General features: G+C 43.7%; 2 protein-coding genes across 13 annotated transcripts in view; one reads left to right on the plus strand and one right to left on the minus strand.

Moving 5' to 3' along the window:
- SAMD12 (sterile alpha motif domain containing 12) overlaps window positions 1–3,499 on the minus strand; it is a 383,850-nt gene extending 380,351 nt beyond the window's left edge. For 2 of the 3 annotated variants that reach the window (XM_077778942.1, XM_077778940.1), the window contains exon 1: window positions 3,386–3,499. In XM_077778942.1, the coding sequence (XP_077635068.1) occupies window positions 3,386–3,398 (13 nt within the window). In that variant the 5' untranslated portion in view covers window positions 3,399–3,499. The remainder of the gene's footprint in view (window positions 1–3,385) is intronic. The other variant, XM_077778939.1, reaches the window with a different exon arrangement.
- Window positions 3,500–3,612: 113 nt separating this feature from the next.
- LOC144243797 (uncharacterized) overlaps window positions 3,613–14,705 on the plus strand; it is a 326,374-nt gene continuing 315,281 nt past the window's right edge. For all 10 annotated transcript variants that reach the window (XR_013338776.1, XR_013338778.1, XR_013338779.1 and 7 more), the window contains exon 1: window positions 3,613–3,838. The gene's annotated coding sequence lies outside the window, so the exon portion shown is untranslated. The remainder of the gene's footprint in view (window positions 3,839–14,705) is intronic.

Below are 14,705 nucleotides of genomic sequence, written 5' to 3' on the forward strand. Positions count from 1 at the left end.
TCCACGTCTGTTAAAAAAAAAAAAAAAATCACCTCATGGACACAATCATCTATACAGTCAGTCCACGGAAAAAGGATTACTTTGTGGTTTCCACATGCTACCTCCTCCCTAATGGCCCTAGTTTTTCCAGCTCTTTGGGGGTAATTTACTACAATTGTTTGGTTTTGTTCTGTTTTTAAAAGACAATAGTTGTAAATATAATCCCAACCTGAATGCAGACCATGTTCTCTACGGCTGGGAGGCACAACTCTAAGCTGCCCAGCTGCCCATAAATGCAAGGCATGGGTGGCCATGAGGTGAGGGAATAGACACACGATGTTGTAATTAAATTCAGAGAAGAAAAAATAACCCAGGGCAGCCATAAAACATAGGGCACCTCTTTATCATCTCAAACTCGAGGCTACAGGTTCAAAGCGAATGAGCTCCCGATCTGTTCTTAACACTTTTAATACTTTTAACACTTTACACTTAACACAAGGTCAAGCTTACTTAAGCAAACAGGTTACACATGGTAAAACAAAACACCTTCTACTTTGCTAATTAGACTTGTGTAAGTGAAAATTCAGAATACAAAACATGCCAAATAGTGAAGCTTTTATTTATTTTTTTTTTAAAGGATAGAAGTACAAAAACATTTGCTGAGGACCTATGTTCTAAGTACCCTCCTATTAGCTCTCCTTTCACTAAATCCTCTCCACTTTGCTGGGAAGCACACAGTAGTGGGTCCTTTTTCCCAGATTCGGAAACTAAAGTTCAGAGGTTAAGTAACACATATTGTATTTTCTATTCCAGTTCCTCTGGCAAAATTCCTTCTTCTCACAATCAGTGTTTCTCAACAAGCTTAGGGACACTGGTTGCTACCTAGTTTAGGGTTGTGAACTTTATATGGGATGGCCATGCACCGAGAGACATACAGCAGCCCCGGCCTATGGACAAAAAACAATAGCAGCCCCAGTATATCCTAGTCATGTGCTAGGAAGACCATTTCTCCTCAGATGAGAACTACTGCTCTAAAAAAGAATCTAAAAGATTCTTTGAGCATCAGGACAAAAAACTGAAGAGAGGGGTACTTCCTTTAAGAGTCTCTCATACCCTTAAATCTTTCAGAAAGTCCCTGATTTTATGGCACTTGGGCTCCTAGGAAAGCCCCATGCACACTTATGAGTCAGTTATAGAAGTGGCCATGAATTTATTTCCCATACATTCCAGAAGCATTTACTGAGTACGTACTATGGGTCCGGTACTGTGCTATTGGCTGGGAGTACAAGGTCCAACACTCAAGGGGTTAGTCAGTTATACTCTAGTGAGAGGTTAAGTTTGGAAAAGTTAAAATAGGTGTAAGCACAGGTACTAGGGAAACTTAGTGCAGAAGGCATCTCCCATAGACTAGGGCAGAGAGCTGGGAAGGCAGGTTCACAAAGCGAGTGAAGTTTTCCCTGAGCCTTGAAAGATCAGGTGAGAACAGCCAGGAAGAGCCCAGTCTAGGCTGGGCAAACAGCCTTTCCAGAAACTGAGCTAGGAATCCTATTTGCAGCCCAACTTGAAACTACTTCCTTCATTCCTCAGGTTGAGACCTCATTGTGATTCAAACTCAGGATCTCCTGTTTACTAGACAAGCCCTTGAACCAATAAATCTCTACAAATAAATAAATAAGAATAAGCCTCTGCAGTCCACATGTACTTCATTCCAAAGCTCTTGTTTTTGCAAGGTCTGCTTCTGCTGGTATAATAACCCATCAGACAAGAAATATGACTAATTTTATACTTCTTACAGTGAACAGGAAATTCTTTTCTAATGCACTGTGGACTGGCAACCAGTGGGAGTGTCTCTCACTTGGAAACACAGAAGAGTGAAAAGAGGATAATCCAGGTCATCTGAAGGGTGAGGCAAAAGGGGTGCCAGCAGGTCAACTTACCCTTGACCTGAAGCTCAGGATGAGCCTTATCTTCTTTTAGCTTTTTTTTCCACTCATATGAAGCCTTGTTTCACTTATCATCAACTGTAACAAGGCAGAAAGCCAGGTTCTCACCTTATTAGTATATTTGCACAGGAAGCTTAGAAACTTCTTTCGCTGTTTATTTTTTCCAAACCATGTATGTTATAATATGTAATATAGAAACCATATACGTGAGTATATTAATAAATAGGTAACTAAAAGTAGCCAACTGGGGAGCTCTGAACCTCAGCCCAAAGGCAATAGGTTTTTGAGTTAAGGTATTGAGCCCAGAAACTGGGTTGACGCTACTTCAGGTGGTTAAATAATTATAATGAGAACAGGAGTCAGAGTAGTTCAATTGTTCTCTCCTGGGGCAGGAAGGGGCGAGGGAAGCAGGGCCCTGTGGCTCCCTCTCGCTTCTAGTGACACAGAACGGGCTCATTTCCCCTTGGCAAGGAGCCAGATGTGGCTGGCCGCCATGCCCTCCTTTCCCTGCCCCAGTTCCCCTCTTACCTGAGCCACACTCAGGAACCATAACTCTGCAGGTAACTTCAGTCCCATGATAATTGCATTTGTATCATTCAGGCACACTTTGACCTCTAATTTGACATCACGAACACATCTGGTGCATGTATATTTCCCCATTAACTACCCTACACAAAAAGTCGTGTGTCCCACGGGAAGAGATTCTGAAGTGAAACCTCGGGAAACCTCCTGTCCCTCGCTTTCTACCGAGAGGTTCAGGGGAGACCCTATCGTAGAGCCCAAACTGCAAAGCCGAAAGGCCAAAATCATGCTAGAAAAGAGGAAGGTGATCTTCAAAGAAAAAGATTCACCCAAACGGAAGAGGCTGGCTGTTCTTTTTTATTCCTGCCTGATTCCATTTCTTTCTTGTAAACTTTGCTAACCCCCGGGATGGTCGTAAAAACAGACAGGTGGAGAGGCACCTCCACCCTCTGGGTACATCTGCTGCCACGGCTGCCGGGTGCGCACGATAGGGGCCCTGGACCCAATCGAAGTCCATGCTTCCCGATGACGCACCCGGCCGGGGGTCCTCTCCCACGTGTGGGGGGCAGAACGAGCATTCCCAGTCCCGTGGCCACCCGGCCGGCCCCGGTGACAGGGGACAGCGAAAGGGACACCTCGGAGCCGAGACCTCACGCCTGTCTCTCCGGCTTTCCCACTTCCAACACATCGTTTCGCAGCAGGGGTACGGTTTGCCTCCAATCCCAAAGTCCTGCGCACCTACATGTCTTTCCAAAGCAACTGAAGAAAGCGCCTATTCGCCTTCCGACGCTCAGGTGAGTGCCAGGAGGTGTAGGAGGAAAGGGCCCGCTCGCCACCACCCTCTTTCCTCTCCTCCCCACGTTCCCCGCGATTCAACAAGGGATGTGTGTATTGGGGTGCGCGGGTTAAGAGGGAGCTTAAAATGCCCAAGCGTCCCTTACCTTCCACAGCCATTCTCCTAGAGCTTCCCTAACGCATGCATAATTTTCTCAGCCGAGGTACTCCTCCTGCCCCGCGCTCCCCCCTCCTCGCGCTTTCGCCTAAATATTCTGCGCTCATCTGCTCCAGGACCAACCTGCCGCGGTCACGCAAAGCGAGGCTGCCGGCTCGGCTCCGCGCAGGGCGGCCCGGGAAGTGTAGTTCTCTTACTTCCCTCCGACCCGGGAGAGCACCCCGAATCCTCCGCGGGGGACTGCTGCGTCTCCACACTCAGACGGCAGCTCGGGTCTCAGCCGGCCCAGGCAGAAGAATCTCTCCTGGGGGGCGTCTCGCGGGCAGAGCCAGCGACCCCCGGACGTAGCGAGGACTACACTTCCCAAGATGCCGTGCGCTGGGTTTCGTTCGGCGCTGAATAGAGACCCGAGATTGAGCTCCTCGCTGACAATTGGAAGTGGGTAAGCACCTGGCAGGCAGGGTCGCGCGGAGGCCAGGAGCCAGTAGGGTCTGTGGGGGGATCCTCTGGGCTAGTTCGTCGGCGTGCTTGGCCAGCCGTTTAGTGAGGAGGGCAGAGCCCCTGCCTGGCCGTGGTTCCCGCCTGGGCCAGAGAGCCGCTGCCCGGAGTGCGGTTCAAACTTGTTCCTCTGCGCCCTGGAATACGTGGGGTTCTGGAGATTCCCGCCAGGTGATATAGCCGTCGTGTGATCCAAGTGGCGCAGGTGGATCAACACTTCAAATGGGGGTGGGGGGTGGCTTAAAAATCCTAAACAGGCATCAGCCTCAAGGGGTTATTGAGAACCAAATCTAGGAACCAGAATCCCACCTGAGATGTCAGATGAAGGAACTCTGCCTTGCTTCCCAACTAGCAAGCTTGCAGCTTGTTTGGCCTGGGAGCCAGTTGGCCGTCTGTGATGGGGCCTAAAAATCAACAGCGCTCGAGAATTAGTGTCCTTTCAACTTCTGACCCTGTGTCCTAACTCCAGGCGTTGGGTTGCTATAAGCAGACAGGAGAAAGAATCACGCGGAGGGCAATAGAATTCCAGAGCTGGTAAATACTGATAAAAATGACGTTCCGAAGGCTTTTTATTTCCCCCCCTCCCTGCATGTGGAAATGTAGATGCGGTTATGGCTGCTAGAGATAAGGGAATGGTCTTGGGGGAAAAATCTGATTCAGGACTGCAGTGAGACTCTTATAGGTCTTCAGCTTGGAAATTGGAATGGTTCCATGAGGTTAGATATATCTCTATCTCTGTCTAAAAACCACTGTGGAAAATAACTCGAAGGAAGTATAAAGATTTGATTCTTCCCAAAAGATGACTAGTTAGATTTTGTCTGTCTTGGTCATGTTGTTTTGTTGTGTTTTGTTTTTTAATAATTTTGTTCCTGAGGGTGTACAATGCACACCTGCTTTTCTGGCCAGGGAGTATGTGCCTAGTCCTGCTATCTGGTAATATGGCTGTGTCTGGGTGCACATATTTTTTTTCCTTTCTCTTTTTTTCCCCCTCCCCGTGTCTTTAAAATACTTTAAAAATACTTGTGTGTAACCATAACATGCCATGGATGATACTTTAACTGAGTCCATAGAGCTGTGTGCAAATCAAACCCAAGGCTTCCATCTTTGGTACGGTAGGCAGAGAACTTTTCAGTGAGACGCAGTGAGTATTCACTGTAAAATCATTTTTCCAACTTAATACGCAACCAAACACGTTAAAATCTGGGAGGAACGAGGGGCACCTGGCTGGTTCAGTTGGTGGAGCACGTGACTCTTGATCTCAGGGTTGTAAGTTTGAGCTCCATGTTGGGTTAGAGATTACTTAAAAATATATGGAAAAAACTGAAATCTGGGTGCTTCTCTCCCCTTTCATATATGTAACACCCCCAAAGCATTAAGTCTTTCCCTAGAATGTTTGAAAAAGAAAGCCCATGGGACAGGCAATATCAGTGGTTCTTGACCTTGTCTGTGCACTAGTCTTTTCCAAGCACACATTTTTAAGCTTCAAGTTAATCTCACAGAATCTGAATTTCTGAGTGTTTGGATAGGGACAATTAAGTTTTTAAAACTCACAGGTGATTCTATGTGCAGTAAAAGTGAAAAATCATTGGTCTGTTTTTAAGCTTTTAAGGATCTGGGTGATACTAAAATGTAAAAGTCGCTGGGGGCACTGGGTGGCTCAGTCGGTTGAGTGTCCAACTTGGGTTCATGTCGTGATCTCAAGGTTTGTAAGTTCGAGCCCTGCCTCGGGCTCTATGCTGACAGCTCGGAGTCTGGAGCCTGCTTCACTGAAATCCATTTTTAATTTAAAAACTTTACTTCAACCCAAATATTTAAGATCTTTCTCAATTGATCTGCATTCTTGTTTGAGTTTCACTTTTAGTATAAATGTAAATAAGATGTGAAGGAAGTATTAGTTTAACCAATAAGAAATAGCCAATACTGAATTTCTTTCTTTCTTTCTTTCTCTCTTTTTTTTTTTTTTAACCTAGAAATAGAGCAGTATCATATGGTTCAACCTAATGAAGGATATGCAGAAGTTAAGTTGAGGTTTTCATTTCTGGTCGATCACTTGGGGGGTAGGGGGAAACAATTCCCACTAGAGTGGACAAAAGGAAAAGACAGAAAATACCAACTCTTGGCAAGACTGTGAAGCAGTAAGGAATCATAAATACTGATGGTGTTTTGTGAATTGACACAACCACTTTGGAAAACCATTCGGCCTATTAAGTTCAATATATGCTTATCCTGTGATCCAGTAGCTCCACATGTAGGTGTATAGCAGACAGATATGCATACACATCTCCAAAAGACATACACAGGAATGTTTGTGGCTATATTATTTGTAAGAGCTACAAACTGGAAATAGCCCAGATGTTAACCAACAAGAGACAAATGAGTTGTGGTATAAACAGACCAACTTGTACTGCGGTGAGCAAACTATGGCCCGCGGACCAAATATGGCCTGCTGCCTATCTCTGTCTTGTTCATGAGCTAAGCTTGGTTTTCACGTGTTTAAATGGTTGGGGGGAAAAGAATATGTTGTGACTTGTGAAAATTATGTAGGAGTACCTACATAATCACTTCGTTTTTGCTTTTTGGCCTGTTAAACCTAAAATATTTCCTATCTGTCCCTTACAGAAAAAAGTTTTACCAAATCCTACAATAAAGTAATGGAAATGAATGAATTACAACTGCATAAAACAACAAAGATAAACCATGTGCATTAGGTATCTATTGCTGGTAACAAATCCCCCCAAAATTCAGTGGCTTAAAGTAACACCGTTTTGTTATCTCAACATCTGTGGGAAAGAGATTTGGGCACAGCTAATCTGGGATTTCTGCTTCATGGTTTTTTGTTTTTTGTTTTAATTTTTTGAGAGACAGGGAGGAAGAGAGAGAGAGAGAGCACACACATGCAAGCCAGGGAGAGGCAGAAAGAGAGGGAGAGCGAAATCCCAGGTAATCTCTGCACTGTCAGTGCAGAGCCCAATGCAGGGCCTGAACCCATAAACTGTGAGATCATAACCTGAGCTAAAACCAAGAGTCAGACACTTAACCAACTGAGCCACCCAGGTGCCCCATTTCATGGTCTTTTATAGACTGCAGTCAAGGTGTTGGCTGGGCCAAAGTCATCTGAAGGCTCACCTTGGGAAGGATAAGCTTCCAAGTTCACATGGTCATTTGCAAAACTCACTTCCTCACAGGCTGTTGGGTGGAAGGCCTTAGTTCTTTGCTGGCTGTTGGCCAGAGGCCATCCTCAGTACTTTGCCACAAGAGCCTTTCCAACATGGCAGTCTGCTTCATGGAAACACACAAGCTAAGAAAGCAAAATAGAGTTTGCTAGCAAGATGGATGTCACAACCTTTTTTTTTTTTTTACCTAATCATAGAAGTCCCATCCCTTCAATGTTTCATGCTTTATTGGTTAGATATAAGTTACTCAAGGGGAAGTTGTAAATATCAGGAGGTTGGATCATTGGGAGTCATCTTAGAGCCTGCCTACCACAACACACAGGCAGGATGTTAAAAAAAAGCCAGATGTTAAAAAAGAGATACATATTATGTGATTCCATTTTATATAAAATTCAAAAACTGGACAAAATAAATCTATGGCATTAGAAGTCAGAATAGTGGTTCCCCTATGTGTATGAAGTGGGGAGTATAAGAGCAGAGAATGGTTAGAAACTGGAAGGCCCATGAGGGCATCTGGGATGCTGGGATATGGTGATTCTTGAGCTTCCTGCTGTCTACACATACGTATCATGTTTGTGAAAAGGTATTAAACCATATGTATCTGATTTGTGGAAGTGTATATGTGTGTGAGAGATATTCCAATGAAAATTTATAAGAGGTAATATATGTAGATTCAGTTAAACATGATAAATGACCCATCCGTCAACCACTCTCTGATTTTCTATGCCTTCTCTTTCTTTGTCACAGTAATGTGGCAGTTGATGCCCTTCCATTTAATAAGTTAGGTTTTGAGGACCTACTAAGTGCCAGGCACTTGTCTAGATGCTTATAATATATGGCAGGCTGAATTTCTAGAAATGACTCTCAGGATTCCATATCATTATCCCCTGACCTCATGTATGTAATGAGTCATTCCTCCTGTGATTGTGTTATGTTAAAAGGCGCAGTTGACTTTAAAAGCAGAAGACTATCCAGCTGGGCCTAATATAATCAATCAAGAAAGCATTTTCTCCTACTGGTAGCAAAAGAGGAAGGCAGAAGAGGAACTCAAAGAGATTCTAGGCATAGAGAAGATTCAACACACAGGTTACTCCTTTCAAGAGAGAGGTGTGTAAGTAGGAATACAAGTGGTCCCTGGCAGACAGCGGCAAGGATTCTGGATTCTGCTAACAACTTGAATGAGTATAGAAATGGATTTTTCCCCAGAGACTTCAGATAAGTCTTCAACCCACCTAACACTTTGACTTAGGCCTTGTAAAACCTGAACATAGAACACAAGTGAGCCCACACATCCCTCTTAGCAACAGAACTGTGAGCTAGTAAATCAATATGGTCTTAAGGTGCTAAATGTACTTCTTTTCTTTTTTTTTTTTTAATTTTTCTTTTTTGAAAGAAAGATGGAGAGAGTAAGTAGGAGAGGGGCAGAGAGAAAGGGGGCATGAGAATCCCAAGCAGGCTCCACACTGTCAGCATGGAGCCCAGTGCGGGGCTGCACCTCAAGATCATGACCTGGGCCAAAACCAAGAGTTGGACACTTAACCAACTGAGCACCCCTAAATGTGCTTACTTTCTGTTTGTTAATCTGTTTAGTTTGTTACACAGCAATAGGAACTAATACAGGGTGCATCCTGGACTCAGCAGAGAGTTATATGGGACCTGTTTTTGTGGGTGGGGACAGTTTTTAAAAAATGATTTTAATGCTGTAAAGGAAATCAGAATCTCTGGAGGTAGGACTCTCATCCCCAGCATTTTTTTTATTTCTCAAGTTTTTTAAGTACTTCAGGAGATTCTAATTGGAAGCTGCTATTGAGCACTCTTGTTAAAGAGGAAGAGACCAAAATGCCTGGTTAAGGAGAGATATTTGGCATTCCCCTCTATCACATGTTCCATTGACTTCTCACTGAGTCTTGTCATGGCATCTTGCAACATATCTCTTGAATGTGGGCTTCCTCTCCATCCCCTCTGCTACCCTGCTGGAGGAGTCAGACATGGGTTTCATTTAAATAACATAAGTGCTTCCCCTGACTCCATGAGGACAGGCATGGACTCTGGTTTTGCTTGCCTTCTATGTTTTGGCCACTAGTAGAGTGTTTGCCATGTAACACGTACTTAATACACATAGCAGGTATTTATAAATGGTGACTGATTGAAGGAGTACATGAATAAACTACTTGATCATGATTAGGTCTACATTTTCCCCAATGAAGCTTCAAGTTAATATTTTGTTTTTGTTTGTTTTAATGTTCCACGCTGGTAGAAGTAGATATTTCTACACCTGGGATCAATTCAAAAATGACTTAGAGACAAGTTAATCTGAGCCTTCTCATTTCACAGTTGGGGCAGAGAAAAAGCATGGCCAGGCTGCACCATGGTAGAACAATGTCTAGAACCCAGGTCCAGGCAAAGGCTTTTTTTTTTTTTCTTTTTTTTTTAACAGGGTGGGGGAGTTTGGAAGACTCCTGTTGCTTTAGGCTTGGCTTGGTTGCCATGTGAGGAGGCTGGGGCAGCTGCACTTCTTGCTGTATAGGTGGGGTAGATTGGGGTAGACCTGCCTCAGACTGAAGGGTCAGTGGCCACCTGAGGGACAGCCATTCTCATCGTAATGGCAGAGGAACAAGAGGGCAAAAAGAAGCATCAAGACTCAGAGCTGGGGCATATTCACTTCTTCCCCCTTGTCATTTGTCAATATAAGTCACATGGCCAATCTCATCGTCAAGGCATGAGGAAATATACTTTGCCCATGAGGAAGCCGTGGCAGAGATGCAGATGAGGGGAAGGATGAAACATTACTCAATCTCCACAGTGGTGTGTATGAGTCTCTTACGGTTGCGATAACAAAGTGCCACCAGCTGGGTGACTTAAAACAACAAAAATGTATCCTTTCACACCCGGGAGAGTAGACGTCTGAAGTCAAAGTATTGGCAGGACCATACTTCCTCTGAAGTCTCTAGGGAAGAATCTTCTCTTCTTCCTAGTTTCTAGTGTTGCTGCAGTGTTTAGATCCCTTGGTGTGTTGCTACATCACTCTGATCTTTGCCTCTGTCATCACATGGTCTTGTTCCTCCCGAGTATGTCTCTGACTTTTTAAATCACTCTTCCTTATAAGAGCACCAGTCATTAGATTCAGGGCCAACCCTAACCCAGTATTACCTCTCCTTAATTTGATTGCCTTTGCAAAGACATTATTCCCAGATAAGGTCACATTCACAAATATGTGGCGTTAGGAATTCTACACAATTATTTTGGGGACACAATTCAACCCAACCCACAACAAACAGACCAAAATCCTGTACTGTCTTTTATAAACTAGAGCAGCTGTTCTCAAAGTCTGGGCCCAGGACCCACAGAAAGAACATCAGCTGGGAGGTGGTTAAAAGTTCAAAGTCTTGGGCCCCAACACAGACCTATGGAATCAGAAACTAGTGGGGTAGGACCCAGCAATCTGTGGTGTGACAGATTCTTCAGGTGACTTTAATTCATGCTAGAGTTGGAGAACCACCTACCATAGCAGGCAGTAGAAGCTAGGCTTTGCAAAAAGGTAATATTGGCCATTGTTGTTAACAAGGAGTGAGAGGTAGGACCCAATCCCAGTTGGGTGTCCATATGGGTGTGTTTCTGAGTATATAGCGTTGTTGGAATAAGTGATGGTGAAAGTAATTACTCATAAGAAAGCAGGTGTTGGAAGTAGAGTGGGTTTAACTAATCGCTTGAGTAATAAGAATATAAGAATATAAGTAATAAGAATATAATTCTAAGGACTCCAGGTCCTCCTTGCTTCATGGATCAGAGGCTTTGACAAAGCACTGTTCCTATACCCAAAAGTCATCGCTGAATTTTCATTTCCTGTGGGTGTGGGAAAGCTGGGAGGAGTCCTCAGAGCTTGTTCCGGAATCTGCAGCATGAGCTACACTGGGGAGAATCCATGAAAAGAACGTAGTCAAGGTGCTGTGCACAGTGTTCAGTGCACTTGCGGAAATGATTATTACGAAAGACTGACTGCTGACTCCACACTTCTGTCTTCAGCCAGTTCTGGAGAAGAAAGTATGTGCAGGGGTGAGAAAGAAAACATGCCACAGTTTGGTACAGCATTTCAGGCGTGACACATTGGAAGTCAGTTTACTAGTGGGGTCCCATCTAATGCACAACTGAATTTAACAAAGAGAGTCAGCACTTAGATAGGGTTAGATTCTCAAGTAAAAACAGAGTAAAAATCAGGAATGGGCAACTTTGTTCTTAAAAATACCTTACACTGTTCCTTGAAATAGGGCATGGAATTTTATGTATACAGTCCTATCAAGTAATTCGCTAGCACACCAAACTTAGAGAACATAAATGAAAGACTACAAGGAGAAAACTTTATGCAGATGTTTGTATATTGAAAACATTCTGCCTTTGAAATAAATTCCTCATTCTGAATGTGGGGGGTGGATAGGCTGTTCCAGACTTTTTCTTTTGGACTCTAATACCTTAATATGCTCTTTGGTTTTTTGAGGATTAAATGAGGAAATTAAAATTCCCATCTTAGAGGTAGGTCTCCAAAGAAATGGGAGTTTGTTCAATAAATTTAACCTACCTACACGAATCAAACATTATGGAGTGGTTACAATTTGCCAGAAATTCTAAGTACTTTAAAAATGTGCAGACATTCTGGCTCTGAAGGCCATGTGCTGGACTCCCGTACTATGCTGCCTTTCTATTTTTGCACATATTCTGTCTCTGCTATATGCAGTTTTGGCGAGTGGCTAAATTTGGGGGGTTAATTTGTTAAATAGAAAACTGATCCTCAAAAAGCCCCTGACACAGATAAATTGTTCTCCATTTTATAGATGAGCAAATCAAGGGCAGGGACATGACTTTGTTTAATTTACCCAGCTGGTATGTGGTGAGAGGCAGACTTCTAAAGTCAAAACATGGAGGAGGATACACTGATATCAGGTGTGGGCTCAAAGAAGTGCCCTCCCCCCAACCCTGATGCCTCTTTCCTTGAAGGGCGGCAAGAAATATGGATAAAACTCCTGCAGCCTTTCTTTTCAGAAGCATGCTCTATGCTTTCTTATTTTCCCAGAGGCAGAAAAAACAGCATATTGTGTTGTCTCAAAAAGAAAAGAATGGAGTTGAGCCTTCGTGGTTAGAGAGGAGAAAAGTCCATCAGTTGTCAGAAAGTCAGAGTCAGGGGAATTTGTGCAGCCGGGGCCCGATAAAAGCACTGCAGGTGCCGATGACAGATTACTGTCCTCATAAACCTGAAGGCATGATCTAGGGCTCAATCCTAATGTCTGCCAAACTCAAAGAAGTTAAAGAAAAATGAGACATGGTAGATGATTTAGATTGCACCTGCGAGAGAAAGGATGTAGCGCACCCAAGATGTGCCTTGTGAGATAAGGCGAGCATTAGCATAGAGAAGCCCCAGATTTGCCTTCTCCTTGCTTTTTCCAGCCCATGATAACTGTTAGAGAAGCATGTGGCATGTGAAAGTTATTTCCGTGAGGTCTGATTTTGTTCGGGAATCCTAAGGGCTCGAAATGTAAATCTTATGAGCACAGGGGATATTATCAGCTAATTTTTCCCCATGGTTTTAAATGCTAATGGCATAGCAATGCAGTGTGTATTTGTTAAGGTCTCTCTGCACTCCTCATACAACTCTTCTTGGGTTGTATGGACTCTTGGATTGATGTGGGTGGGAGGTGGGAGTGGGTCCTCCTTTCCCAACCCCTGGGCTAGTCTCAGGAAGAAAACAAACCCGACCACGAAGCCTCTCTGAGGCCCATTTCCTTATGCTGCTGCCTTACATGTGCTGTATGTATTGTTGACTTTGCCCCTGAAGCACAGTGATGGAGTAGTAATACCCTGGAAACTATAGATCTGAGTTTGAAGTCTGCTTCTCAACACATACCAGCTGGGTGAATTGAAGCAAAGTCACATCTCTGCCCTTGACTTGCTCATCTATAAAGTGGAGAACAATTTATCTGTGTCAGAGACTTTTTGAGGATCTATCTAACAAATTAACTAACCCCAAATTTAGTGACTTAAAATAATTTGTCAGCTCATAGAATTCTGTGGTTCCAGGAATCTGAGAGCAACTTATCTCGATGATTTCCAGCACAGTGTTTCTCATGAGGTTGCAGTCAAGATGGTGGCCAGGGCTGCCATCATCCAAAGGCTTGACTGGGGGTGGAGGACTTGCTTCCATGGTGTCTCCCTCACATAATTGGCAAGTTCGTGCTGGCTCTTGGCAGGAGGCCTCAGTGCCTACAATGTAGATGTCTTCACAAGACTGCTGGGTTTTTCCTCACAAATGACAGCTGACTTCCCCACAGAGTCATCCAAGAAAGCCAGGAGAGGTCACATGCCTTTTGTGATCTGGTCTTGGAAGTCACAGATCATCCCTCTTGCCTATTCTACTTGCTAGAAGGAAGCCACTTGGTCCAACCTTCACTCAAAGGGAGGAGAATCAGGCTCTATTTTTTGAAAGGAGTGTCTAAGAATTTGTCTAAGAATATTTTAATTCACCGCAGGAGATAGCATAAGTAAAATTCTTAGAAAAAATAACTATTGAATAAGTGAACGCAGTTAGTATTTGAAGGCTTTAAAAGTACCTGGTTCCACTCCATCTCTCTAGTCGCTAGCACAATAGTTTGTGTGCAGTGGCCATCTTAAGTAAGGAGATAATTATTATATAATTAATTAAATAACAAGCTAAATTTGTTGTTTGCTTTGTGTCCGGTGCTGTGCTAAGCATTTTTGATAGAAAAACTCATTCCATCTTCACAATATCCTTGGGAAATGGACATTATCATTATCTCAATTTTTAGATGGAAAAACTGAAGTGTGCACAGACAAGTTGGGCAATTTGTTGGATGTTAACATGTGGAGGAGTGTGACAGAGCCTAGATCTGGTCTCTGTCAGCTCCAGGATGCAGCCTTTAACTACCAAAGGATGGGTCTTGTCATAAATCAAGACCTCTAAAATTATTTATGTGAAATATTCCTGCCTCTGAAACCTGTTATCCAGGAATATTTTGAGAGCAGGAGAAAATGATACTTGAATTGTGAGGTCTGTATCTTGAGGCACTTCTCTCAGATCTAAAATGTTCTAAAAATTCCCAGCCAAAATTTCACAGCAGGAAGCATGGGAATTCCTCCCCCACACTCTTCCTTTCTCCATTACTTGGTAAAACATGCCAACAGCCTCTGCTTTCTTCTGGTCTGCTTTTTAGGTTTCTGCTAGAAAGTTGGATGTTTGGAGGTCCAAAGGCTGAATACAAGTTTGAAGACCAAAGTAGATGATCTTAAAGCTCATTTCCTGCCCTAAAGTTTTAATGATTACAAGAGTCCTCCTTCTTCTTGGATCCCATTCTCATAGAAGTTAGCGACAGGGTCTGCTCAATTTGTCCTCAACAATGACACTCTTGACCCTCCTTTTTCTGTCCCTTAGCCACTGTCCTCATTCTACACCCGATAAGACTGGGATGGAAGCATTGTAACACGGTCTTTTTTTTTTAATTTTTTTTAATGTTTTATTTCTAGGAGAGAGAGAGAGAGAGAGACAGCGTGAGCAGGGGAGGGTCAGAGAGAGAGGGAGTCACAGACTCTGAAACAGGCTCCAGGCTCTGAGCTGGCAGTCAGCACAGAGCCCGA

This window comes from Crocuta crocuta, unplaced genomic scaffold (genome assembly GCF_008692635.1).
Source record: "Crocuta crocuta isolate KB4526 unplaced genomic scaffold, BGI_CrCroc_1.0 scaffold448, whole genome shotgun sequence".
NCBI lineage: Eukaryota > Metazoa > Chordata > Mammalia > Carnivora > Hyaenidae > Crocuta > Crocuta crocuta.